Genomic DNA, 27,912 nt, shown 5'->3' with positions numbered 1-27,912 from the left:
GTGGCTGCCCCCTCCCCTCAATGCCCCGAATGGGCGACGGGGAGAATTCCTGCCGGCGTTTCCGGGTCCTTCCTCCGATCCGCCTTGACCCCGGCGCCTCGCCGCCCCGACTGGGCCCTGCTCCGCTGGATTCTTCTTCCTCCGTGAAACGAAGGTCCGCCTCCGGCCGAAACGAAGCTCCAGATGCCGCCTCCATCCTCGATCTGCCCCGCTCCACTGGAAGGCTCCGGCGAGGCTTCCGCTGCGTTATTCGGGGTGTAGGCCGCGCGCCGGCGGCCATCCTTGGCACCCGGCCGACGATGTCTTGACTCGGCGGCTGGTCCAGTAGGAGCGCCTCTTCCTCCGGCGGAGGCAGGAACTCCGGCGACGGCTGGAACTCCGGCGGCGGCTGGACCCCGGACATCTGCTTGCCTCTCGATGTGGGACGAAACTCCGGTGATTTCTGCGACTCCGGCGGTGCTTGGACCCTGGTCGTCGGCTTGACTCTCGGCGGTGGCTGGACCTCTGGCGATGGCGGCGGCTGGAACTCCGGCGCTGAACGAGACTCCGGCGCCGGCTCCTCTTCTTCCGCTCCGGACATCTGGAGGCATTTCTTCAGCCACTCTTCTCCGCCTTCGGCCGCCGCTTTCTCCAGGAGTCTTCTCACGAGAGTCTTCATCTCCTACCGTGGCTGGCGAGCTCTGTATTAAAGCTCAGTATTATAGCTCCGAGCTCGCCAAGCCGCTCAGAGACACTGAGGAGACCGAAGCCGCGCAGCCCTTTTTATATGCCTGAGTCTCTGACGTAGCCGCACGTGACTCACGTGTCTCCCGCCCAGCTGACGCGTGACTTTCCCGCCTAGCTAGGATTGAAACTAACCAATCCAAGCGCTTCCCGCCGAAAAATTCAATTCAAAACGCCGCTGCTAAAAACAACTAGCGGCGATTCCGCTACACTAAAGCACTAATTTAAAACCTGACAGCGATACCCGCAGCCACACTCCCATGCCGTCTAGGCATATATTATGCCCAACTGACACAAAAGGTACATGCACTTCTTTGGTGTGATGCGGTGCAATTTGAGCGCATTTAAAATGAATGGGCTCAAACTGCTCCGCACTGAATTATTTATTATTATTATTATAATTATACAGGATTTATAGAACGCCAACAGTTTGTGCGGCCCTTAACAAAATGAAGGCACTCATTACAGTTACAATGCACTTGGTGCAAAAGGATTCAGAGGGCCCTGCTCGTCGTTAGAGCTTACAATCTAAGATAATCAGATGTAACTTGCACAGCAATGCTGTGCTGTTCTTGTGCTTTTTAAATGTGGCTCACAGTGTGAACCAAATCTTATACATGTGTACTAGTTAAAGGAGTTGTAAAGTCAGAAGGTGTTTTTTTTTTTTGTAAAAACAACAAACATGTTTTACTTACCTGCTCTGTTGCAGTGGATTTGCACAGAGCAGTCTGGATCCTCATCTTATTGGGTCTCTCTTTGCAGCTCCTGGCTCCTCTCTTCAGTCGAGTGCCCCACAGCATGTAGCTTGACCCAAGTTTGATGTTATTTTTTAAACGGTTCTTTTGAAATCAGCTGGTACAAAGAAACTATTCCTTTTACTAATACATGCAACCACTGGGAGTGCTGTGTAAATTGCATGTAGGATCAGCTACATATAGTACACAGCTCTGTGTTCTAGCAGCAGTATATACAGAGCCTTGAAATGTATTCATACTACTTGAAATTTTCCACATTTTGTCCTGTTACAAACAAAAATGTCAGTTTATTTTATTGGGATTTTATGTGATAGAGCAACACAATTTGGCACATGATTGTGAAGCGGAAGGGAAATGATTAAAATGGTTTTCACATTTTATTACAAATACTGTAAATATGTGAAAAGTGTGGCATGCACTTGTATTCGGAGCCCTTGAGTCAATACTTTGTAGAACACCTTTTGCTGCAATTACAGCTGCAAGTCTTTTTTGGGGATGTCTTTACCAGCTTTGCACATCCAGAGAGTGAAATTTATGCCTATTCTTTTTTGGAAAATAGCTTAAGCTCTGTCAGATTGGATGGAGAGTGTCTGTGAACAGCATTTTTCAAGTCTTGCCACAGATTCTCAATTGGATTTAGGTCTGGACTTTGACTAGGCCATTCTAACACATGAGTATGCTTTGATCTAAACCATTCCATTGTAGCTCTGGCTGTATGTTTAGGGTCGTTGTCCTGCTGGAAAGTGAATCTCCACCCCAGTCTCAAGTCTTTTGCAGACTCTTAACAGGTTTTCTTTTAAGATTGCCCGGTATTTGGCTTCATCTATTTTCACATCAACTCTGACCAGCTTCCCTGTCCCTGCTGATGAAAAGCATCCCCACAACAATGTTTCATGGTGGGGATGGTGTGTTTAGGGGGATGTGCAGTGTTAGTTTTTTCCGCCACAAATAGTGATTTGCTTTTCTGCCAAAAAGTTACTTTTTGGTCTCATCTGACCAGAGCACCTTCTTCTTCCACATGTTTGCTGTGTCTCCCACATGGCTTCTTGCAAACGGCACAGGGACTTCCTATGGCTTTCTTTCAACAATGGCTTTCTTCTTGCGACTCTTCCATTAAGGCCAGATTTGTGGAGTGAAGTGCACAACTAATAGTTGTCCTGTGAACAGATTCTTCCACCTGAGCTGTGGATCTCTGCAGCTCCTCCAGAGTTACCATGGGCCTCTTGGCTGCTTCTCTGATTAATGCTCTCCTTGCTCGGCCTGTCAGTTTAGGTAGACAGCCATGTCTTGGTAGCTTTGCAGTTGTGCCATACTCTTTCTATTTTTGGATGATGGATTCAACAGTGCTCCGTGAGATGTTCAAAGCTTGGGATATTTTTTTTATACCGAACCCTGCTTTTAAGTTCTCCATAACTTATATCCCTGACCTGTCTGATCTGTTTCTTGGCCTTCATTATGCGGTTTGTTCAGTAAGGTTCTCTAACAAACCTCAGAGGGCTTTGCAGAACAGCTGTATTTATACTGAGATTAAATTACACACAGGTGGATTTACTAATTAGGTGACTTCTGAAGGCAATTTGTTCCACAATATTTTACTTAGGAGTATAAGAGTAAAGGGGGTTGAATACAAATGCATGCCACACTTTTCAGATATTTATTTGTAAAAAATTTTGAAAAGCATTTATCATTTTCCTTCACTTCACAATTATGTGCCACTTTGTGTTGATCTATCATAAAATACCAATAAAATACATTTTACTTTTCTGGCTGTACCATGACAAAATGTGGAAAATTTCAAGGGCTATGAATACTTCTTTTTCAAGACACTGTAGACTTTCTGTCCCAAACCTGGAACAAAGTCAAATTGGGCATAGTGCTTTTCAGCCTTTCAAAAGAAGCTTTGTATTTTTACTAATGAATACAAGACATTCTCTGAATGGATGAGGTGGAGAGGCAGGCAGATGATGTAACTGTCCCTAACTCCGCCACTAGGAGGTAGATTACTGTCATAACTGGTGTGAACACAGGCATTTTAATCTCCTAGATTACTCTATGCTTCCCATTCTGGTCTTCCTACAATCAAGTCTTGACCATGACTTGGCCTTAAGCTCTGTCATAGGACGGGTTTTGGCCTTTTTCCCATTGTTTTTCTTAAATCTCTGGTTAAGCTTTCTTTAGTCAAAACCTATATTTAGGCTGTATCTCGCATCAAGCATGCACCATGCAGCAGCCTGTGCTTACTTAGGATCTGAATTTGGTTCTCTGCACTGTAGAATCCACTTTTTGAACCCATCAGGGATAACCCCTCCTGCAGACTGTCCATTTTGGTTGCTATCACATCTCTAAAGCTGCCATAGATAAATTAAAATGTGTTTGGTTCAGCAGGAATGGGACGAATTTCAATCCATCTATGGGCATATTGGTTGTACTGAAGTCGAGCGATCGCTCGACTTCAGTACACCCAGCCTGTAAGGTGTTTTTCCATATGATTACTGCCACCGGCTATAGCAAATGTGTTGATGTGGCAATCAAGTGATTTTCATTACTTCAACCCATGGCTGAAGGAAAGAAAATTGCTTAATGTATGGCCAGCCTTAGACATGTCTCTGAGTTGGCAGCTCTTGTAAGGAGTTGTTCTTCCTTCTTCACAATGACATGATCTTTATCCCAGGATTATTCTTTTTTTCCTAAGGTGGTATCAGTCTTACTCCGCAGTGAAGACACAGTCCTCCCATCATAATGGCCTGCTCCAATGCACCCAAAATAAATTGCTCTTCCCTGCCTGGACCTAGTCAATGCCAAAAGAGCCTGCTTCAAAGCAACAGCTTTGATCAGGAAGACCGATTACCTATTTGTCCTTTCCTTGGGACCTTGCAAGGGGCATCCTGCTTCCAAGTCAATCATCACTTGATGGGCAAGATATCCGATTGCTAGAGTGTACAAGGAAAATCTCAATCTGCACTTTCATGAACTTACTCCCAGGTTGGTGGGAATTTTCAGAACATTCTGTTACCAGACCTCTTTAGCCCATTTTTGTGAGGCAGTCACCTTGTCCTTTGTCCATACATTATCAAAGTTCTACCAGGTGGATGTTTAGTCTTCTGTGGATGCATCTTTTGGAAGCAAAGTTCTTGCTGCTGCACTCTGAAATTGAGTCTGATGACCCTTGTTGTTGTTAGGTCTGTTGACAGTTCTGGTTGACTAGTTGTTGTCCACCCTTCTCATTCATTGCTTGGGGACATACCAGAGTCTATGAATACTCAGCCTGTGTTCTGTACTGTACAACTAGGATAAGAGTATTTTAACTTGCCTTTTAAATGTCATATCTTGGTGTGCCATACAGGAAACAGGCCACCCCCCTTTCTCATCTTCGATTACCATGCATTGTTTACTACAAAACGAAGGACTCAGTGGGGAAGGGTTGTAGGGGAGGTGTCCAAGAGGCGTGTACTTTCAAGCTTTACCGGTGTCCAATCACCTCTAGGTACGAGCCTATAACCCAAGGTCTATAAATAATCAGTCTGTGTCCTGTACTGTTCTCCAAGATATGAAATTTACAGGCAAGTCAAAGTTCCTATTTATTTGCTCATTTGCTTTGTACCAACAATTTACCTCTAAATGTTTGGTTCCCATGTGTGGATGTCTGCTGCATTAACTTGCTGCATTAACTTAAAGTGTTTACCTTTACAGAAAGAATGTAAAGATGAATTAAAATCAGACACTCTCCCCCGCTGTACTTACTTCCAGGGTTGCCAATCTGTTAGCACCCCCACAACTGCTTCGGTGGTCTGGGGATTTGAAATTCCTTCTCCTCCAGCGCTTTTAGCACAGACCAGATCGATTCTGAACATTGAGCACTGGTCACTGTAACGCCACTGGCCAATCAGAGTCGATCTGGTCTGTTTTGGAAGTGCTGAGGGAGAACAGGGATTTCACAATCTGGGCCCCTGGTCCGGCTGCAGGGGTGCTGACAGCTCAGCAACCCCAGCGGTAAGTGCAGAGGGGATTGTGAGGGGGTGGGTAGGGTGTCCAGTGTTTAACCTTCTCATTTTTTCTGTAACGATGAACCCACTCTTTAAGCTGGCCATACTCTAGTTACTAGAGTCTAGTACATTTTTGAACGACCATTCCTATGAACATTTGTACAAAAGACAAAACAGACTTTTTACTGAACATGTGAACTGCTCTCTGGATTGTGGCTGCAGTGGATTTTGTTGAACTCTAGTTAATGGAAAGTACGGTAAACCTGTTGCAAATTTTAGTGCATTAAACTGACCATACATTGACAGATTTTGCCTTTTATCACAAAAGTTTACCATTGGCACCTCTGCGAGTTCTATGAAGTAGCAGCTAATTTGTAATATGTAAAATGTAATATTGATGCTGACAATCCCCTTATTTTTGTCCCCAGTGACCAAAACAAAACAGTCCTCGCTCTGATCATTAAAACCTGCAGCATCTTTCGCTTTTCACCCCATATGAACCTTTTACTGTCTGCCTCCGACAGCTCATTGTGTATTCTGTCCGTATCTAACTGTGTTCAGTGCCGCCGTCACGTTTTCTTCTCCACCCACCCCGCCCTGCAAACAATGTTCTGGGGTGCTCACATTGTCCTGGAGTCTGGACTGCCGCTGAAGTGGAAACCCAAAATTTATAGTTTTAGATCTGACCAAATAATAGAGGACACTGAGGCACGTAATTGATGTTGCCTCGACACAAACAACTGTGTTGCAGGCAGTTGCTTCCCCTGAAGTACAAGGCAATATGTTATTTCAATCTAGACTGTCTTGACATTGGAAAACAATCTCCCGTATTACAGGGAGATGGTCGCTAAGTTGCGGGTAACACTGTAAATGCAATTTGTTGTTCATGCTAACAGGTCTGATGTGTTAGTGCAGCATGGGCAAAATCTCAATATGCGGAATGCTGGGCAAAATCTCAAGCAGCCTTTTATTAAAGTTGAACGCTTGGCAAATATAAAAGATACTGATTAATGGAGCTCTGTAATGAAAATAATTTAATGTGTTTCAGCTTCTTGCATTCCATGTATTGCAGGGCTGTCGAGTGTGAGAGAACGAACTAGCCCTGGAAGCCATTTAATTAAAAGAAGTACAGCCAAAGGCCGTTTTGCTGTACTTCTGTGGATCACAGGAGTGCAGTTGGTTCTGCACTCCTGTGACCCGTTTTTAGCAGTCAGCAGGCTGAAGTCTCAAAGCCAGTCAGGTTCGGAAAAGATCGCGACTATATGGTCAGGATCCACCCACATGCCTGGACTGGCACCCGGCTTAGCCTCTCAGAGAGCCGCTCAGAGCCGGCCGCTCCTGTCCCCTCCACAGCCCAGTGCTCCATTGAGCAGGGGGCAGAGCATAGAGCCGATGACAGTCACCAGCTCTCTGCACATTGAGCTCTGAGAACCGAGCGATCTATGGTGTTTGATCGCTTGGTTTTCCAGTCATTGAGCTGGCGGGGTAAGTATCATTTAAAAAAAAACAAACAAAAAAAAATTCCCATACTTCTCTTTAAGAGCCGGTTCACACTGATGCGATCCCACTTCGGGGGGCGACCTGTGAAGTCGCGTGCACCGCTGTGCACCGCGACTTGCAGGGACTTCACATAATGGAAGTCTATGCAAGTCGCTCCCAGGTCGCCCCAAAGTAGTACAGGACCCTTTTTCTAAGTCGCTCCTATTAGAAAGGGTCCTGTACTACTCAATGGACCGCGACCAACCGCGACTTGTCAGGCTGACAAGTCGCGCTAGTCTGAATGGGCTCTTAATGTACTGACTACAACTGTCTTAGAGGTGATTTCATTCTGTTGTTTTTCCAGGACGGGAAGTGAAGGGCAATCTCCCCAATAGGGACACAGACCCCAAATAAAAACCTGATGGCAGTCTTAAAGCTGAAGCTTAGTCTGCTTATATATTGCCTTCCCTGGTTCTTCCCTCACAGATGATGCTGGATGTTCTCCAGCCAGGAAGTGAGATGGGTTCTATGATTTACTACTACAGCTTCTAATGCACATTGTAAGAAGCTCACAGTGTGCAGTGAAATCAAAGTAAGCCATTTCAGTAGGAGTGGAGCACCTATAATCGTGCAAGACTGAAGGGAAGGCTGGAGTTAGGTTTACCCATTTAAACTTTCACTGCTCTAACCAGTTTTACCTTAAATACTTTTTTTGTTCTTTTTTTTTTTTTTGTTCCCATCAATTGAAGGCTTTGTTTTTTGTTTTTTTTCACGTGCAAACAGCATAGATTGCCAAGAAATAAAGCCTGTACACTGTATGAAAAATGCTTATGTGATAAAAAGATAAAGAGTGTATTACACTGTGCAGTCCCTCATGTATAAAACTTTTTATTAAGGCAAAAAATAAATTTGATTATTATATCTACGTATGTTTAAAGTAGAAGTTTAGGCTATGCCACGCAACACCTCACCTTGAACCCTTTGGCTGCCACGTGTGTGTTAATCTGACAAGCTGACTGTCAGATGGAAGACATAGACACACACACAGTGCTGGTAAGCCACGCCTCTGCTCCCTCCCCACAGGAGTTTGACTGACAGCAGCAGGAGCCTACGGGGCCTCTTGCTCTCGGTATCTCCTGTGAGGAAGGAAGCGAGAGGAGCATTGCTGGGGCGGGACAGAGCAGGAATGGTGACAGGAGTTAGTTAAATGTTTGGGGAGGTGGTGGGGCATTTTTTACTTCAATGTAGGGAATTTTGAGCCCTCCCCACAACTGAATGTAAACACACTTGATGGGGCAACCCATGCAATTTTAAGGCTTGACATGTTGGGTATACACTTACTCCATGCAACCTCATCTTCCAAATTTTACCAAAAATCAAGTAATTTTATTGTGTTTTTGTTCCAATAATATTAACTTTAGTGTATTTTTTACTGAAATTTAACGATTAATAAACCGATGCGCTAATATGTGACCTAAAACCTTGGAACTACCACCGTTTTTCTCCAGATTGTCTGCTTTCAGAAAATATGTTTTGGGTTTTTTACATAATGCTCAGGCCTAAAATGATTTTTTTAAACATGTGCTAAAAAAATGGAAAACGTGCTGTGGCAGTGAAAGGGTTTGAATGCTGCCTCTCCGCTGCTTCCCATTTTGCTGCAATTTTGCAATCACAATTTCAATACCTTTTTTTTCTTTAGTCTTTTATGTGACCCACCAGTGTCTATTGCTTTAGGTGTTGGTGAAAGGGGAAAGAACATATACATAACACATATAAAATAAATAAGTGTGTGTGTGTGTGTGTATGTATGTATGTATGTGTATATATATATATATATATATATATATATATATATATATATATATGTATATATATATATATATATATATATATATATATATATAGTATGTGTGTGTGTGTTATACATAACACATATAAAAGGTCAAGTACATATAAAAACTTCTGTTTAAAATTAAAAAAAGGACAATCTAAATGAATTAATTTTTTTAAATTAAACTGTTTTGGTTGAGTGGAAAACCTTTTTTTTTTTCTACACTTAAAGGATTTCTATAAATTGTTCAGATTCATATTTCTTTTGCTCTGTAGGTACTGAAACAGGCGTTAGGTGTTAAGCAGGAGAGTCCATAAGCTTTAATTACATGATGAGTCCCTGTTATATGTGTAATGAGAAGAACGTCTGTATCCCCAACAAAGAACATTCCCCTAATTCAGGGATCCTCAAACTCTGGCCCTCCAGCTGTTGTGGCACTACACATCCCATGAGGCATTGTAAAACTCTGACATTCACAGACATGACTAGGCATGATGGGAATTGTAGTTTCTGAACAACTGGAGGGCCATAGTTTGAGAAAATTTGAAGAAACAGGATGCAATTTCCAACAATGAATGTGGTTTTTGTTTGGGAAATTACATTAATGCCAAGGTAAAATGTTGAAACCAAACAAAATTTGAAAGTGCTTTCAGATGACATTCATCAAGTCATGGAAAGCACTGAAAATGTTCACACAAATGTTTGCATGAAAATCTATAGCTAACTTAAAGCCCAAGTTAGTGCCATTGTCAGTCCGCATAGAGCTCTTTCACACTGCTCCCTTCTTTGCAGGTTCGAGAGGGGGGGGGGGGGGTGTAATGGGGGTCAGGGCAACGTTGCCTGCCTGCCTAAAAATACTGAGTATTAAATTATGTTTTGAACCATAGTTCACACTGTGGAAGGGGGGTGGGGCCAGTTCTGTATTTATTGCCTTTGTGTCATTGACAGGGAGATTTCCCTTCACTTCCTGTCCCATTAAACCCTACGGAGGGGATTTGCTAAAACTGGTGCGATCTGCATTGTAGTCAATCAACTTCTAACTTCAGCATGTTCAATTAAGTTTTGACAATAAAACCTGGAAGCTGATTGGTTTCTATGCAGTGCTGCACTAGATTGCAGTTTTTATAAGTAACCCTCTAAGTGTCAGGATGTTATAGGGTAACCCTGGGACAGGAACTGAGGGGAAATTGGCTCTATAAATACATAGACATCAATAATAATCTGTGGAATTCCAATTTTTCCTCCATCCAAATCAAAATAATTTAACATCAATTGTACATAAAATGTTGATTTTTCAATTTTCTTTTTCAGGATGTTTTTGTTAGTTACATTTTGATTTGTGTTCATTATTTAATCACACGCTTTCTGTTGTTTTAGCACCTACAAATGACGATTCAGGCAATGCAAGATGAGCTGCGCATCCAGCGAGACCTCAACCAGCTTTTCCAGCAGGACAGTGGCGGGAGATCCAAGGAACTGTTTACTGGCGAGCTGACTGAGGAGAACTTCCGCATCCTCCAGGCAGAGCATGACCGCCAGGCCAAGGAGCTTTTTCTGCTGCGAAAGACGCTGGAGGAGATGGAGCTGAGGATTGAGACTCAGAAACAGACACTTAATGCCAGAGATGAATCCATCAAGAAACTGCTTGAGATGCTGCAGAGCAAAGGGATCTCCTCAAAGGTGATGGATGAGGACCACGAAAGGACCAGGAGGCTGGCTGAGGCTGAGATGCATGTCCACCACCTAGAAAGCATACTTGATCAGAAGGAGAAGGAGACCAACATGCTGAGAGAGGTGACAGTGTAGCTCAATTACTACTGTTTTTAATACACTTAACCATAGCTGCTTGTATTTACGTTCCCTGTAATAGGATACATTTTCCCCCTTACATCATATGACAAAGCAATCTGTCACATTGTTTCTGTGAATTTGGGGGTGCATCCGGGACCATTTAGGTAGAATAGACATGACCGGGCACTACAAGGAAGCAGAATTCTGTCTTTTTACAGGAAGAAAATAATATTGCATGGTACTTTAACACCAAGGTACATTATTTAGGGTAATAAATAATATTAAATCTTTTTTGGTTAATGGAGATCCTGTCACAGACAGCTATGAGGCCATACCCCAGCACTTTTACTTTTGTGGCTGCCACCACAGAAAACCTAGTATGGGGGAGTGTGTAATTTCCTCCCATGATGCAATGCTTGGGCCTAGCAGCCAATCTCTTTACTTTAGCACTTTCACCTGAAGTGGTATATGACATCACCACTCCTTCAACATCCAGACACCAGGTATTTTGTGCCGAGGAAAGAGTAGCGAGGAAGCATTGTGAATGTTAGTAAGGTTTTCAGGAGAGATGGTTTTTAACAGATAGTGCCACTTTATTCAGTAAATTTACACTTACTTTAGAATAAATATGTGATTTTAAAATAAAATTCACTCTCCTATATAAGCTGTGCCAATCCCCATTATATATTCTGAGCCTCCCCTGAGCGCCCACAATTAAATGTATGTTCTCTTATCAGCTATATTGCTAGAGTAAATTCTACCTGTAGTGCGATCTACATATTAGGTAATTAGATTAGTATCCCTAAAGATAAATGGACCCAAAAGTTATAATTAGTTATTGGTGGAGCCCTGGTAAAATTCCCACCTCTGTTTTTTTTTAGGGGGGGGGGATTTTGTGTGTTCCTGTCCACTTTTGTGTGTTCCAGAACCTTACCCTTACATAAGATTTCAAGAGCCTCCCCACCATCAGAAGTTGAGTCCCCCACCCTCCCTTCCATCACAGTGCACCCCCCTTACCTTGTAATGCTGCTGGGAAGAAGCTGGAGGCATTGCTGGAAAGCAGAAAGTACAGGGTCTGAAGGAGGACCAGAGGAGGGCTGGAGCTCTCCTGCAGCTGCAGGAGAGGTGCGGGGGCCACATGAAATGACCTGGAGGGCCAGATTCGGCCCACGGGCCTTGTGTTTGACACATGTGCTCTAAGAGCTCATGCTCAACAACTAAGATCCAAGAGATATCCCACAGTGAGTTTCGCCATGGGAGTTTTAGGCCTAAAACAGTTTAGGGAACTTGATCAAGAGAGCAAACCAAACTCCATATCAACATTCTGATGCTCGGAGCAGTCATGTTATCCCTGCAGCCATGGACCTCCCTTCTGAAGGGACACCAAATTTGTGTGCGGTCAAACAATGCTGCCATAGTGGCTTATATCAGCTATCAAAGTGGCATGAGGAGCCTGGCTGCCTTGAAGGAATCAAACCAGATTCTGTCCAGCAATTTCTGAGATCCACAGCCCAGGAGTGAACAACTGTCAGGTGCATTATCTCAGCCACCACAGCTTGGACATGGAGAATTGTTCCGCTATCCTTGTACACTGTTCCTAAGCCCCCAAAGGAAACAGGAAGTGAGAGGAAATCCCTGCAAATTAAGGGACTCCATTTCCACCCCCGTCCCCCAGGTCACCCTCTATTACTGTTTTGTTGACAGCCCAAAATTTGGAACTTTCTTTTACTTTCGAGCTGTGGTAAAGCTTAGTTTTTTTTAAATTTAAAATACTGTACCAAACAATGGTATTGCACAGAGCGGCCCTGAACCTCCTCTTTTGGGTCCTCCCCCGGCAATCTGGCTCCTCCTCTACTCCATGCGCCACCATAGGTAACCGCTTTCTGTGTTGGAACATGTGCAAACTCTCTCCCAATACACATGATGTCCCCGCCCTCAGCTCACAGGATTTGATTTGCAGGAGCCTGTGACAGGAGAGAAAGAGAACCAGCACTGCTGCAGACTGACACCGTGCTGGATCAATGCAGCATTCAGGTAAGTATTTAGGGTGAGGGAAACCACTATTGAAAGGTTTATTACCTTAATGCAGGTAATGCATTAGGGTAAAAAAAAAAAAACCTTTTTTGGCTTTAGATCCACTTGCACTTTTGTTGATAATTGTAAACCGGATAAATGTAGAGGGTGGCACAGACAGGAATAAACTTCTAACAGTGTTCTAATCCATCTCCATTCTATCCAAAAAGAAGAAGAAAAGTTTTGCCTTTTGTTGTACTTTAAACAAAAACCTTCCCCTGCGCTCTTGTTTGCTCACTTCATCAGATCTGTAGGAGATTTTTGGGCTTTTTGGCACCAAGCCCCTGTAGTACAACTTTGTAAGGCCTTGGTCTTTTCTTCTGTTCATTAGCAGTATAAGTTTTACCAGATGGACATCCATTCTTCTGTGGATGCAGTTTTTGCCTGTAAGGTTCTTGCAGTAGCACTCTGAAGTTGGATTTTTTACCCCTGTTGTTGTTTAGGCCTGTTGGGACAGTGCCATTTTGCCTAGTTATTGCCCTCCCTTTGTATTTACTGCATCCTCACTGGGTCTTTATGCTTCTGTATGCAATACAGGCAGGATACAGCTGGCGGCAACGGCTGACAGATTGTTGCACATAAGTTCCTGAAAACACCGTAGTACCCTGCCTTAGTAATCCTTTGAAGAGCTCTTGAGGGCGAGATTTCCTCTCATGTACTATTGTGTCTCTGGGACAGGAAGTGAAGAGAAATCTCTCCAATATGACAGACCACAAAAAAAAAAAAAAAAACCTGACAGGGTTTTAAAGCTGACGATTAATGTGCTGAATATTTTTCTTTCCTGGTTCGTCCCTCCCTCGTCCCCCCTTCATCAACATGGTAATTAAATTATTAAAGGAGAAATACAGCCAAAGCTCATTTGGCTGTACTTCTACTGTGGTTCACAGTAGTGCAGTTCGTTTTGTACTCCTGTGACCAGTTTTCAGCAGAGAGAGAGTGGGCTGAAATCCGCTCTCTGACGTCACAAAGCTGGTCCAGGCTTGGGCGTCATCACGACCATGGAGTCGGGATCCATCCAAATGCCTGGATCGGCACCCGGCTCAGCCTCTCCGCAAGCTGCGGAGAGGCTGAGCCGGCCGCTCCACAGCCCAGCGCTCCAGTGAGTGAGGAGGGGACAGAGCCGAAAGCCAGTGACTGACAGTCAGCAGCTCTCTGCTCACAGAGCTGGGAGAACTGAGCAATCGCCGGTGTTCGTTCACTCATTTCTCAGTGTTAGAGGCGCCGGGGGACCGATGCTGCATCCACCTAGGTAAGTATAAATCTAAACAAAAAAAACTACTATACATCTCTTTTAAGTAAAAGCTCTCTGTTTTCATTTTATACCTTATTTTATGCAGAGTGACACTGGGTCTCTCAATGCAGGGAGGCCATGGCAGGTGGGAGGGCCTGGATGGGTGCTGTACATAGCTTTCGGAAACCTCACAGCACCCCTGTCTCAATAATGCTCTCAAGTCTACCCTAGTGCAAGCAGTGTATGGGTGCTTAGGAGGAGTTATACAAATATCTACAGTATATGCCTTGATTTGTGAATGTCAGTCTAGAAGAATGGGGGTTCCTAAGCAGACGAAGTCTGCATGGGGACCACCTTAGGTAATGCCAACATGTGATCCTGAGCTTTCATGAATAACTGAACTGAAATCCAAAGAATGACAGGGGTGGAACAGTTAGGCTGGAGAGGAAAGGGCTGGATGAATCTGGACATTGTACAGCCAGGAAACAAGGTGTGCTCTAAAATGCTACAGCTTCTAATGCACTTACTGAGAAGCTCATAGTGTGATGTTTAATCAGAATAAGTAATTTCGGTACTGGAGAGGAGTCTGTACAATTGTGCAAGACTGAAGTTCAATTTTAAATACTAATATCTGAATTATTACTATAAAGTACCAGATTTCACCTACAGGAGGTGCTATGGGGGACATTGCAAATTGGTGATGTACTCAGAAGTGGGTATCAGTTTGGGCTGCCACATCAGAGAGTCAGAAAGAACAAGAAAAGTTAGAGTTAAATAAAGTTGTGCAGACGTTGGTAGGACAATGATGATACCTAAGCACTTGGCGACAGCCCTGGTGGTGCAGAGGTTAACATGCACCCATCTCCCCAGCTAAGGGCACCTGGGATGCATTAAACAGACGGCTAATTTCCTGTTTCCACAGCGACGGTTACCATGACTACTGCGGGTGTCAGATAAATAGTCTTTTCTCCATCGCTGTAAATAGAATGTACAGGGCAGGCTGGGAGGCCCAGGAGAAGGAGAGGCTGGAATCAGCTGACTTTTTCTGCTCCCAGTTTCTAATGACTGATAGGCTTGATTCCTTCTCTCAAGAAAAAAAATTGTCACTTTATTGCCCTGACAGCACCTATTTCAACTGTGGTGTCCCCCAGACCCAGGTAAGAATTGCCCTGTCTGGCCAGTTTTAGATTGGACATTTGAGTGTTGGTCATCCTTTTTTAGATTGTACAAACTGAGGTCCGAATAAAGAAGCAATCTATTGTATGTAGGGGTGTAAGAACAGAGATCACTTTAATTATAAAAGTGCAGCTCAACAATGTAATCATCACAATTAGAAAAAAAAAAAAAAAAACAATATTATTCACAAAATCACCACTATAAATCGAATTATAATAAATTTATTATTCAATTCAATTGTTTTTTGATTGTTTTTGAAGTGATTCTGTGCAACCACCACCAGTGTTAATTTCGTCGACTAAAACGTTTTCGTCGACTAACACAATTCAGATGACTAAAATACGACTAAAACTAAAATGGCATTTTAGTCAAAAGACTATAACTAAAACTAAATCGAAATTTGCTGCCAAAAATTAACACTGGTGCATGCTCAAAGCATAAATAATAACATATTCGATTTTTCACTCCCGGGCCAGCAGTAGTATATAATGAGTTTGGAAATTGTAGAGAAATGCTTAAATAATGCATTACAAATTACAATTGAACTACACCCATTTGATTATAGATGACTAAAATGAGTTTTAGTCGACTAAAATGTAGGGCGATTTAGTCGACTAAAATATACTGGAGTTTTAGTCGACTAAATACGACTAAAACTAAAACACTTGCAGAAGACTAAAATAGGACTAAAACTAAAATGCCATTTTAGTCCTAAGACTAAGACTAAAACTAAATTGAAATTTGCTGCCAAAATTAACACTGACCACCACACAATTGTTAATAGTCCTTATTCCTTCACTTTATCACTAACAATTCACATATGTCCTTGTGGTTTTAATACTCAGTGCTCCCGTGTACTGATCCACCATCTTTCACCTGGAAATGTAGACCTAAATATATAAATAGGTCAAAATGCGCCTTTCCCTTTAAGTGGCTACAAACACCTCCATAGGATACCTCAGAATTTACCAATAGCTCTCTCTTTAGAGCCGGTTCACATTAGCACGACTTGTCAGGCGACTTGTCAGCCTGACAAGTTGCGCTCCCTCGCGGTCCATTGACCGCTACAGGAACAATTCTAATAGGAGCGACACAAGTCGCTCCGACTTAGAAAAAGAGTCCTGTACTATTTCGGGGCGACCTCGGAGCGACTTGCATAGACTTCCATTATGTGGAGTCCCTGCAAGTCGCTCCGAAGTCGTGGTGCAATGTAATGCACAAGTTGCCCCTGATGTAGTAAGGAGCCGTGTCGCCTCAGTGTGAACCGGCTCTTAAGGATCCTCCAGCCAGGTATAGTGGAAACAGTTACACCCTTGCCAGATAATAAGCTCCTTAGCTTAAAGAAAGAAAAATCCATCATCATGCTTTCGATCTCACTTTAAACCTACTTTATTAAAAGAATAAAAATACACTCACATCAGATGGTGCATTTTAAAAACTATTTATATTGCCTCCTTAAAAGCTGACCGCAGCATCTCACCTAAGCCGCAAACTGTCCACTTCCGGATTTGTGCGAGAATGTCACAGACTCTTGCAATGCATTTCGTGATGTCACATGACTTCCTCAAGGGTTTTTTTTTTTAAATAATAATTTGTTTTATAGTGCTATTCAATAGTGGTGATTTTGTGCATAAAGTTTGGTTTATGTTTTTTAAAATTGTGATTATCACATTGTTGTACTGCCATTTTATAATATACCTAATCTGGATGTCATAACACCTCAATGTTGGTGGCAGTTATAAGGTGTATATATACACAGTACTTTTGGCAAAGTGAGGTACAGATTGTGCCAAGGGTCACTTGGTTATTCAATAGGAACAGAGATTGGAGCTATAGCTAATTACCTGATCCAGGGATAGCTGGATCAGGTAATTTCCTTCACTGTCTGTTGAGCAGTGGTTCTCAACTATCGGGTCACTGCCTTGATCCTGTCGGGACGCAGCTTCAGACTCGGACTGTTCTGTTGGACTCTGTTTTGGACAAAAAGTTTAGCAATCCCCCCTCAGGGTTCCTCCCTTCCTCAGACGCTTCTTTAGCTCCCTCTGGTGCCCCCATTTCTTCTGCTTAAGCAAAGAGGAGTTACTTGGCATGGTGGATCTCCAACCTGGCCCTGGGATTTAGAAAATTTGTTTATTTGAAAGAATCTCACAATAGATGACATCCTGTTGAGATAGGAGCTTGGGAGAGAGGCCTTGGCACCCTGATGGCCAGGGAGCCTGAATGAAAGGGACCCCCTGCTCTGGGGACTCCCAACAATGGTGCAGTCTACAGTGCAACAGCCAATGCCTACATCGGCATGCAAATCTGATATTTTCCTGCCCAAACCGCCGTGCGTTGAAAACTGCCAGACTTCCTTCCTCAGTTAGCCACTAAACACAGGAGAATGATTCCTTCTACCTCAGCTGCTCTACAGTATCGAGGTAAAGAGCATTCAGAGGAAGTTCTATCTTAGATTATATTCCATGGGACATGTCCTAGCCTTAAGTCGGAGTGTGATAGGTGTTTGGTATTAAGCACCATCAAGGTACAAATTTTGGCCATCACTATTCGCTTTTGGCAGCGCTGGCCTCTCACTCCCTGGTGCTCCCTTTGCATAGGGGGTTGCTCACTTAGCTCCCCCCCCCCCCCAAGACGCTATCCAGCAAAGCTGTGGGGTCTTGGCTTGGCCCTGTTGGCTGTCCTTTCGAGACTCTTAAGTATATTCCCTTGGCTGATCTTACAAGCAAAGTCGATTTCCTTAGCACAATCACCTTTCGTTACGTGGTGTTGGAAATGGAAACCTTGTTGAGTAATACCAGTAATGCTTTTTTGCCCAAGGTGGTCTCTTCTTTTCACTTCAGTCAGGACATTGTCCTGCCAGCCATTTTTCCTGGATCCTAAACGTCCCAAGGATTTTTCTCTTCTCTGCTTGGATGTGGTCTATGCTGAATGAGTAAGATTGCCTCTTTGTCCTTCCTCATAGGGAATTTTCTGCTTCTCGCGCCAACATTGGTTGTTGGTTTGACAGGTTGCCACGAGTGATGTATTCTATTAATGAGTACAAAGCTTCCTCTAATTGGCTGAGTCACAGGTTGTGACATCATCAGCCCTCCTCTCTGACTCAACCAATTAGAGGGTGCTTTGTATTCAATAATAGAATACATCGCTCGCTGTGATTGGCTGAGCACCACTGCTTTGATTGGCTGAGCGGCGCTGCTGTAAATTAGACTCGAGACTCGTCTGTGTCCGGGGAAGTCTGAGCTCATACCCTGGACACAGTGTGGTATACTGTATGTAGCCGCAGCTGCATACAGTTGTACCACACATGCAGTGGGCTGACAGCTTAGGAAAAGACAAAGTTTGTTTGGCCAGCTTGTAAATTAGTTCAAACGCTGGACTGCTCTTTTAACTAGTTTGGGAAGTGCCTCCTGGACCCTTTAACATCAGGCATCTTTTCGCAGATTTGCAAGGCCACCACCTGGTTTTCTATTCTCATGTTCGCTAAGTGTTCAGACCTCTGCAGTTGCCAACTTTAGCTGCAAAGCGTTCCAGGCTGCTGTCTCAAGTTATTGCTGTCTGTGTCACCATTCCCTGTTTTGCCTACCAAATAGGACATGAAGATAAATCTCAATGGGACAGAGGGAAAAAAGAAAAAGGACATCTGTTTCCTACTGTACTCTTAAATGTAAAAACAAAGTTATTTTATCATGCATATCAGGACACAGGGTATTTTCATATTCATTACGATTGGGTTATGCTGACACTTTCAGGTGTTTGGACACTGGCGAAAAAAAGGGAAATCCCCTCCTAGGTATTACCCTTCCAGCTAGGCAAGGCTTTGTTTTTTTTTTTTTGTAACATTTTAGTCAATTGTAATGCATGGAAAATGCACTAAAAACACAATATGTGTTTTTTTTAATTGGTATGTTTCTCTTTAGTTCATTGACGGAGACAGCTCCTGTCATTATTGACTATTGGGTTATGCTGCCCCCTACAGCAGTAGGACACTAGGCAGAAAAAACTTCTGGCTACACCCATGGGCAGTCCCAGGGGGTATGGTATACTCCCTCTTCTTGCTATTGTCCCACAAGTATTTTTCTGCCTAGTCAGGAGTGAGGGCCTAGTTCCTTGATCTTTGGTCATGGCAAAATTTTTAGATAGGACATTTTTTCCTCCTGATTTTTCTGGTGAGATCCTCAATCAACTGCCGGACTGGGCGATGGGCTGGATACTCTAGATCCAGTGGTCACCTCAGCTCTGTGTAGGTTGGCCGCGACATAGCCCCAGTGGACGGGGCTGGCCCTACGTGTCCACATGTCCATATTTCTCGTGTCTGCAGGTAAAAAAAGTAAAACATGTCAAACTTAGCGTATGTTGGATACAATTTTAATGCAGTGCAATAAAAGAGGGCTATGAGAAGTTGGGGGTTTTGTAGCTCATTAGTAGTGCCAAACAGTGAATTTAATCCACGCCACAAGTACATTTCAGGCCTTTTTCCGCTCCCTTTTATTTAAAACAAAGCAAAAAGTTCATACTTTTATATTTTCCCATGCAGGGGGTTCTCACCATCAATGCAACAAAACTTACAATTCAGTCTCCCAGCTCTTTATCAGTCCTGCAGCTCAGACCTTGTGCCTCGGTCCTCCTGACCATCAAACACACAGTCCAAGTGTTTTGGCACAAAAAGCCGTACCTATGTCAGCTTGGCTTCTTATCCTGCAGTTCCCAGCTGCTACATCCTTCACAGTCTCGGGCCTTTTGTCTGTCCTGACCTGGACAGTACAATGCAACGTGCACCTCTCACTGCTCCCTTCACACACTGAGCCCCTCAGGAAGGTGGGGCCCTGAGCGCTAACTCTGGCTCTAAGATGAATGCAGCACACACCTGCATCATTAGTGTGCCTGCTTCCTATAACATCTGGCTTAGACCACTATATTAAACAGTGGCACAGGCTCGCCTTGCCACAGGGCCAAAAAACAATCTGACCAGAAGACTTCTGTTGTATCCAATATTTTGTTGTATTTGTCTGTAGACATGTGCCACAATATTTTTAATAAGTCTATGGGACACCCTGTGATTGAGTGAGACAACAGAGCAGATTATATGCTTGCACAATTACTTTTAATTTGTGATCATGGTGGCATTTATATATATTTTTTTCTTTTATATTTTACAGAATTATCAATTTATATTTAATTTTTCAACATTTAATGCCCTGGTGCAGCCTGGTTTCTGGATGCAGCCATTTGGTACTTTTTGCATAGCCAGTGTTTCCCATTGCCCTTTAATAGCAGTGATTTCTAGCAGTCTCATTAAATACATTCAGTTCCAAACATATTTGGACACAGGCTCAGTTTTCATACTTTTGGCCCTGTATGCCACCAGAATGAAATTTAAAGAAACTATCCAAATGAATTTGAAGTGCAGACTTTCAGCTTTAATTCAAGGGGTTGAACATGAATATCAAGTACAAAATTTAGGCACTGCAACCATTTTTATACACAGTCCCCGCATTTTCAGGGCCTTAAATGTAATTATATAACTGAATATAATTATAAATAAAATGTTCATTTTTAATATTTTGTTGAGAATCCTTTACTGGCAATGACTGCCTGAAGTTTGGAACCCATGGACATTACCAAGGACTTGTTTTCCTCCTTTCTGATGCTTTGCCAGGCTCTAAATGCAGCTGTCTTCAGTTGTTCTTTGTTTGTGGGTCTTTCTGCCTTTAGTTTTCACTTCAAGTGAAATGCATGCTCAATCGGGTTGAGATCAGGTGATTGACTCGGTTATTGCAGAATATTCCACTTCTTTCCTTCAAAAGCTCCTAGGTTTCTATTGCAGTGTGTTTTGGATCATTGTCTATCTGTACTGTGACGTGCCATCCAATCAACTTTGCTGCATTTGGCTGAATCTGGGCTAACAGAATATCTCTAAACACTGCAGAATTAATCTTGCTGCTTCTGTCTTTTATCACATCATCAATAATCACCAATGACCCAGTGCCACTAGAAGCCATGCATGCCAATGCCATCACACTGCCTCCACCATGTTTTACAGATGATGTTGTGTGCTTTGGATCATGAGCTGTTCCAAGCCTTCTACACACTTTTGTTTTTTTTTTTTTTTTTCTTCCTGTCATTCTGGTGCTTTTATAGAACTGGTCTGTCTTTTTTTAGATGTTTTTTGGCAAAGTCTAATTTGACTTTTCTATTCTTCAGGCTTATTAATGGCGCCTTGTGGTGAACCCTCTGTATTTGCTCTTGTGAAGTCTTCTCTTGATTGTAGACTTTGACAATGATACGCCCACCTCCTGGAAAGTGTCCTTCACTTGTCTGGATGTTGTGAATGGGTTTTTGTTTACCGTTGAGAGAATTCTGCGATCATCCACCACTGTTGTCCTCCGTGGACATCCAGGCCTTTTTATGGTGCTGAGCTCACCAGTGTGTTCTTTCCTCAGAATGTACCAAACTGTTGATTTGGCCACTAATGTTGGTACTATCTCTGATGAATTTGTTTCTTTTGTGAAGCCTTACAATGGCCTTTTTCACTTGCATGGACAGCTCCTTTGAACGCATGATGTAGGTTCACAGCAATAGATTCCAAATGCAAATACCACACTTGGATCAATTCCAGACCTTTTACCTGCTTAATTGATGAAGAAATAGTGAAGCAGTAGCCCACACCTGGCCATGAAACCACTTTAGATTCAATTGTCCAATTACTTTTGGTTCCTTGAAAAGTGGAGCTGGCTAATCTAAAGAGCTGTAATTCCTAAACCCTTCCTCCAATTTGGATGTATATTATATACCCTCAAATTACACCTGAGCGTTGGCACTTTCAGCCAATATCCATTGTAGAACTAAAGCTGGAATATATTTTGGTAAATGACTGAAAAAACTTAAAATTGTGCCTGTGTCCAAATGTGTTGACCTAACTATATGTTAACAGACTATGTCGCCTGAAGCCTTACTCCAGTCTGTGACCATCTCTTGTAGCTTACTCACAGTTGCTGACATACTCCTGTTGTAAGTCTGCAGCCTCTTATAGCTTTCTGTAGCATTACATTTACTGATTATTGGCGGCCCTTTGGTAATGTCAGGGGCCGCACGTGAGGTCCCTATATCAAGAGAATTGACCAGCAAGGATTTTAATGTGACCCAGGGAAGATAAATGTGCCGCTCAGGCTTGTGTAGTGAGGGGAAATGTAGATAGTATATGTGTCCGCTGCTGCAGGAGTGCTGGCGAGGGAGTGGAGCTCGTCCCAACTACTATGACCACCGAAGAGAAGGAATCCCTGATGCCGCACATCAATGCGTGTGATGTAGTGGAAAAGACCACCTCAGCCAGGGCTCCTGCCAGACCATGCCCCCAATGCATTTCACTCTGCTCCCAAAACTTAATTATGGTGATGGTCCATCAACATGATTAGCGATCTCTTTTAGCAATTGTTCTTAGCAATCTCTGACTGTAGAACCTCTCCCCCTATATTATGCGAGAAAAGGAAGGGGTTGCCTGTGCTTTAGTCCTGACTCACAGTATTGTAAGTGAGCATTGTCATCCTATGAGAAGATGTGTGTTACTGGCATGACGTGCAAATAAATAATAAAATAGCCTGAAAAAGAAAATATAGCGATCGTATCTAAGGAGTGAAAACTTCAAAACATTAAATTTTTGTTCTTGGTTTTCATTTTACCAAAAGAAAAAAAAATGTGAGTAGCATGTCATTTCATTATCAGATGATTGTTTTATTCTTGGCTCCCCGGTTAGAGACTCATTATCTCTTTGAGAAAAGGGTCAGACCTCTAAAATATCACTGTTTCCATTTTTTTTTTTTGTGGAAGGTCTCTATTCCCAGTAACAGCCACTTCCTATAGAAGTTTACACATATTCTGCAATGTACTGCTAACAGGCTGTGTGCTTCACTCTGGATCTGAAGGGGTTAAAGGCACTATCCCTTCCTTGTCACCTCTTCCAACCTCCCTGGGGAAATAGCAGTCCCGTCCAGCTCCAAGCTTCCTCGCTTGGCAACCATCCTGTTGTCACTCTAGGGATTTTTTTTATCACATCACGTCACCTTATATGCGAGAGCCTGGCTGTGCTTAGCGCTGCTAATAATGGGGTCAGGTAGCTAGCAGCACCTCCTTCTGCTTGCGATTGAGTGAGTAGCTCCTCTATCCGCCACCTATGGCCAGAATTATATCTTACCTGTGATGTTTTCTTTCTGCCTGCAGGAAATCCATCGGCGCTTCGAAAACGCCCCAGATTCCGCCAAGACGAAAGCACTGCAGACCGTTATTGAAATGAAGGTATGATTATTAGAAGTCTCTTAATTGCTGATAGTCGTGTGCGTGAATGGTATCCATTTATACATATGCCGTATGTAGTTCTGCGAGATTGGGGTTACTCCCCTTTTTAATATTAAATCACGGAAGTTGAGATTTGGAAAGCCAGATAGAAGGCCAGACAGTGAATCTGCATTAAAATAGAATGTTAAAGGCAAACTCCACCCTTCAACTTGACTTCTATATTGACTAGTTTTCCCAAAATCAATTGAGCTTAAAGTGTTACTAAAGATGAATTCTCTATAAATTAATATAACAAGCATGTTATACTCACTCAATATCATTGCACAGAGCGGCCCCGATCCTCCTCTTCTCACGTTCCCTGCCTGCAATCTGGGCTCCTTCTCTTCTTTGTGTGTCCCTGTAGCAAGCCGTTTGCTATGGGGATGCATGGTGTCTGCATGCTCCTGAGCTCTGTGTCTTTGAAGCCAAATTCCATAGACATATAGTGGGGCTTAGCTCCGCCCCCCTCGTTCTCCTCTCTACATTTAATTGCTGTTTGAGTTCCTGTGTGAAGAGGAAGAGAGGGGAGAAGAGATGCAGCCGTCCACAGCGCTGGATCTCTTCTCCCCTCTCTCCCCCTTCACACAGGGAAGGGGGAGGACAGACTATAAAACATTTTTTTACCTTAATGCAAGGAATGCATTAAGGCAGGTGTGCTCAACCTGTGGCCCTGCAGAGCTCTCTGATGTGGCCCACAGCCTCAAACCAGGGAAGCACATGCGCTATGTGCCATTGATCCTGGCATCTGCTTGTTTGCGGCTCTACTTGTCTCATAGAGTGTTGGCACAGCTGCACCTCCATACAAATTGGTATTTTTTCGCCCTTTACGTTTCACAATTCCAAATTAGGGCGAAATTATATCGCAGTTGGCATGTCTGTAATTGGAAGTGAATGTGGAGTAACAAGCCCTTGGCAGTAATTGTAAAGCCTATTTCCAGCCACCTTCTGTATATAGTGAGATGTAGTGTACTATGGGAGACGCAGCAGCTTGGCACAACACTCAGAAAAAATATGCCAACTCTGGATCAACCTTTTTCAACCAGGGTGCCTTGAGGTTTCTTCAGGGGTGCCTTTGCAAATTGCCTAAAATTTGCAATGAAACTGTATACAAGCCGGTTTATGGATGAAGCCTACCTTTTAGCTACACAAAGCCACAGGTTTTCATTGTGCAACACTTCAACCTTTTAGCTGCCGACGTCCTAACAACTAATGGCATCATCAGTTGATAAGAAGGATGTCAGTCGTCTGCAGAGCACCCTTGTTTGACCCTCCCCTGCCCTATCCATCAGCATTGGGGTCACATTAGCTGAGCGATGGAGAAAAACTGAGAGAGAAGAGAAACATTGGAATACTAGTCAGTACTAATTTGGAAAAGTGTATTTGCTTTGGAAGAATAAATCACCTCTAACGTTGGGTGTCCTAGGTGTGGATGTTGCTGCATTGTGTAAAACTATTAGAATCGTTTTTACATTTTAGAATGGAGTGCCTTGTTCATAATTTTTTAAGGGTGCCTCAAGATTTTCCATAATTCCTAAAGGGTGCTTTGACTGAAAAAATAAACACTGCTCTGGATAACTCCTCTTTATATCCATATTAGGATTCTTTTGCAAGGGCACACAAAGCTAAGGATGAACTACATATTTAGATTCAATTGCAAGCTAAAAAGTTAAATTTAGGACATTTTTTAATTTTTTTGGTAAATAGCTAAACAGACTTATACTGCCTTTTAGTTGCACTTTAAAGGACATTTATGCTCGCTTCTTGTCCCAGTGACAACTGTTTCACTTAATAGAAAGTGAGTATAAATCCTCAACAGGGATGAAGATAGAATCAAAACCCTAGTATCCTCTTGTTCTAATATTTAAATATTTTTTCTCTAGCGCTCATCGACAGACGTAGTCCTCGGTGATACACCACCTTCGGGTTATGTTACCTCCGCAGGAGCAGGACTAGACAGGAAATTAAAAAGCTCTGGCCACACCCTAGGGGCAGTCCCAGAGGGTATATCCTCTCTCTCTCTGCCTCAGCAAATCAGTTATTTTCTGTCTAGTTAGGAGTAAGGACCTAGACACCTTGCTGGGATCCTAGGTCCTGGCAAGAATTTTTTCTTAAAGGATTTTTTTAGACAGCTTTTTTCTCCAGTGTTCCTGTGAGATCTTCAAGCAAGAAAGCTGAACTGGGCGACGGGCTGGATGTTGAGATCCGGTGGTCACCCCAGTTCAGCCTACGAGCGCGTGCAGGCCATAGCTCCGCGCTGGGTCGGCCGCGACAAAGTCCCATTAAAGGACTGTCCACGCGAGTTAAACGTCTCGCCGAAACGCCAAAGACCATGAGTCACGGCGTCCGTATCGGTCGACAGCCCTCCCGCCCCGGTGGAGAGGGGTACTGTCAGGAGTTGGTGCCCGCCTGGTTCCGGTATGGTGAGTAGTATGTTCCCCCTTTTTCCCTGACGGGTTTTGTGGTGAACGCGGGCCCCTCTCTGTATGGTAAGAAAGAGTCCTTTCTATCCTATAACATGTCACAAATCCTCCTACTTTGAGTGTGATTTATGTGTGCAAAAGCCAGGAGGCTTGGCTTGGGAGCTAACAATCTATTGTATACATGTTTTAAAGATGTAATCTGTGGCATTCTGGGAATCTTATGGGTTAAGTATAAGCTACCTACCAGTCAGAAGCCACGGACATGTAGACTGCCTTCCAAATCAGATCTCCAGCTATTAGCAGGCCTCCCGAACGGCCACGCGGTCCGCCAGGGCCGGTACCGCCAACCACGCCATATCCCCATGCAGAGAGAGTGTTGTGTGCCCTGCAGCACACCGCTATTCAGTTTAGGCCGCCGCCATTTTTTTTGCTGGATCGCACGAGCCGCCATTTTGGCGTAGCCTCGTGTCTCCAGCATGGGGGCGGCCATGTTTGAGGTGATCCTACACCTCGTGGAGCTTGGGGGAGGCGCCGGAATGCGTGCAGAGGGGCGGAGCCGCCTCCTTTCTTCCTGGGCAGCCAGCCAAAAGACTTCCTGTTTGTCAAGACAGCGCTGTAAGCTGTTGCAGTTTAACTCTGAGCATCAAGTGGTGAGCCTGGGGGTCTATCTCTCTCTCTCTCGATCGATAGGGATCCCTAAGCAGGTAACACTAAGGGGCTTTTTTGTGGCGCTGGGGGTCAGAAAAGAAAAAAAAAAAAAAAAAAAAGTTTTTTTCTTTACTTTTGAATTATATTATCCAGGAATTAACTGGAGTTATTATGGACCCTGCCACACATATTCCCCCACCTGTTTCCCTCGAGGGGGCCTCGGGACCCGCCGGTGCACAGAGTATAGAGTCATTTACAGCAATTTTGGAGTCTATGGTGGCTCGGGTGGAGGCGGCCTGTCAGGGACGGGGGTCAAGGAAGCGACCCCCGCCTACCCCTATACCATCTGACACCTCTGACTCAGATTCAGAGATGGTCACGGCAGTTGCAGGTTCCTCTGCAAGGGCTGTTATCCCAGGTAAAGCCCCCTCAGACAGTGAGGAGGACGCTTCTTCTCTTGCTATAATTCAGGAAGAAGCATTGGTGGACGCACTAGTTGTGGCAGTGCAAGAAACCTTAAAACTTCAGGCTTTACCGGCAGAGGCAACTGAAACAGAGAGGCCTTTTGGGACTAATAAGCCCATCAAGACGGCGAAGGCTTTTCCTGTACCTAAATGTTTTGGTAATCAGATTAAAGGAGAATGGGAGCATTCTAAACGTACCTTTACTATTTCCAAGCGTATTGCTAGACGCTATCCGTTTGAGGAATCCATCATTAAGAAATGGACGGTACCACCAGTCGTGGATCCGCCTATTTCCAGGCTGAATAAAGCCACGGTTATTCCAGTGGAGGACACTTCGTCCTTTAAGGATCCGGTGGATCGAAAGATAGAAGCAGAGTCCCGCACTATCTTTTCTCTGATAGGGTCAGCATTTAGACCAGTAATCGTTATTGGTCTAGTTTCCCAGACACTTACGGAATGGGCGAAAATGGTACGCCAAGATCTTAGGGGAAAAGATATTCCCCAGGAGACATCTGATTTGATGGAACAGATCATACAAGGGCTACGGTTTATCTGTGACGCAGCCTTGGACACTACTCCCCTATTAGGGCATGCATCTAAGTTAGCAGTGATCCTCAGACGTGTGCTGTGGTTAAAATGCTGGTCAGCTGACCTAGGTTCCAAAAAGACCTTGACCAATCTCCCCTTTCAGGGGAATCGTCTATTTGGAGCCAACCTAGATGAAATCATTAAGGATGCCACTGGGGGCAAGAGCACTTTTTTGCCACAGGCTGCAAAAGCTAAGGGACCTCGCAACAAGCGAGGACCTTTCTTTACCGCCCATAAAGGGCCCCCGGCTGGTACTAGCGGGAAAGGCAAGACTCCTCCAGGAGGGTTCAAGAAGGGGACCAACCCAGCCAAACCCGAAGCAAAGGAGTACACAGCCTGAAGGTGCGCCCCCACCCGGGTTCAGGGTGGGGGGACGTTTTCACCGGTATTCAGGACATTAGATCGAGCATCAACCACTACTA

At 43.8% G+C, this 27,912-nt stretch overlaps 1 protein-coding gene across 13 annotated transcripts in view; it reads left to right on the top strand.

Annotated features, from left to right (window-relative positions):
• The window catches only part of ERC1 (ELKS/RAB6-interacting/CAST family member 1), a 468,899-nt gene that overhangs the window by 139,353 nt on the left and 301,634 nt on the right, over positions 1-27,912 (top strand). For all 13 annotated transcript variants that reach the window (XM_082255729.1, XM_082255727.1, XM_082255726.1 and 10 more), the window contains exons 3-4: positions 10,149-10,565; positions 23,257-23,331. In XM_082255729.1, the coding sequence (XP_082111855.1) occupies positions 10,149-10,565; positions 23,257-23,331 (492 nt within the window). The remainder of the gene's footprint in view (positions 1-10,148; positions 10,566-23,256; positions 23,332-27,912) is intronic.

The sequence above is a fragment of the Pelophylax lessonae genome (genome assembly GCF_965119305.1).
Source record: "Pelophylax lessonae genome assembly, chromosome: 4".
NCBI lineage: Eukaryota > Metazoa > Chordata > Amphibia > Anura > Ranidae > Pelophylax > Pelophylax lessonae.
The sequence above is the reverse complement of the archived record's forward strand: the minus strand, read 5'-3'. Positions and strand labels throughout refer to the sequence as shown.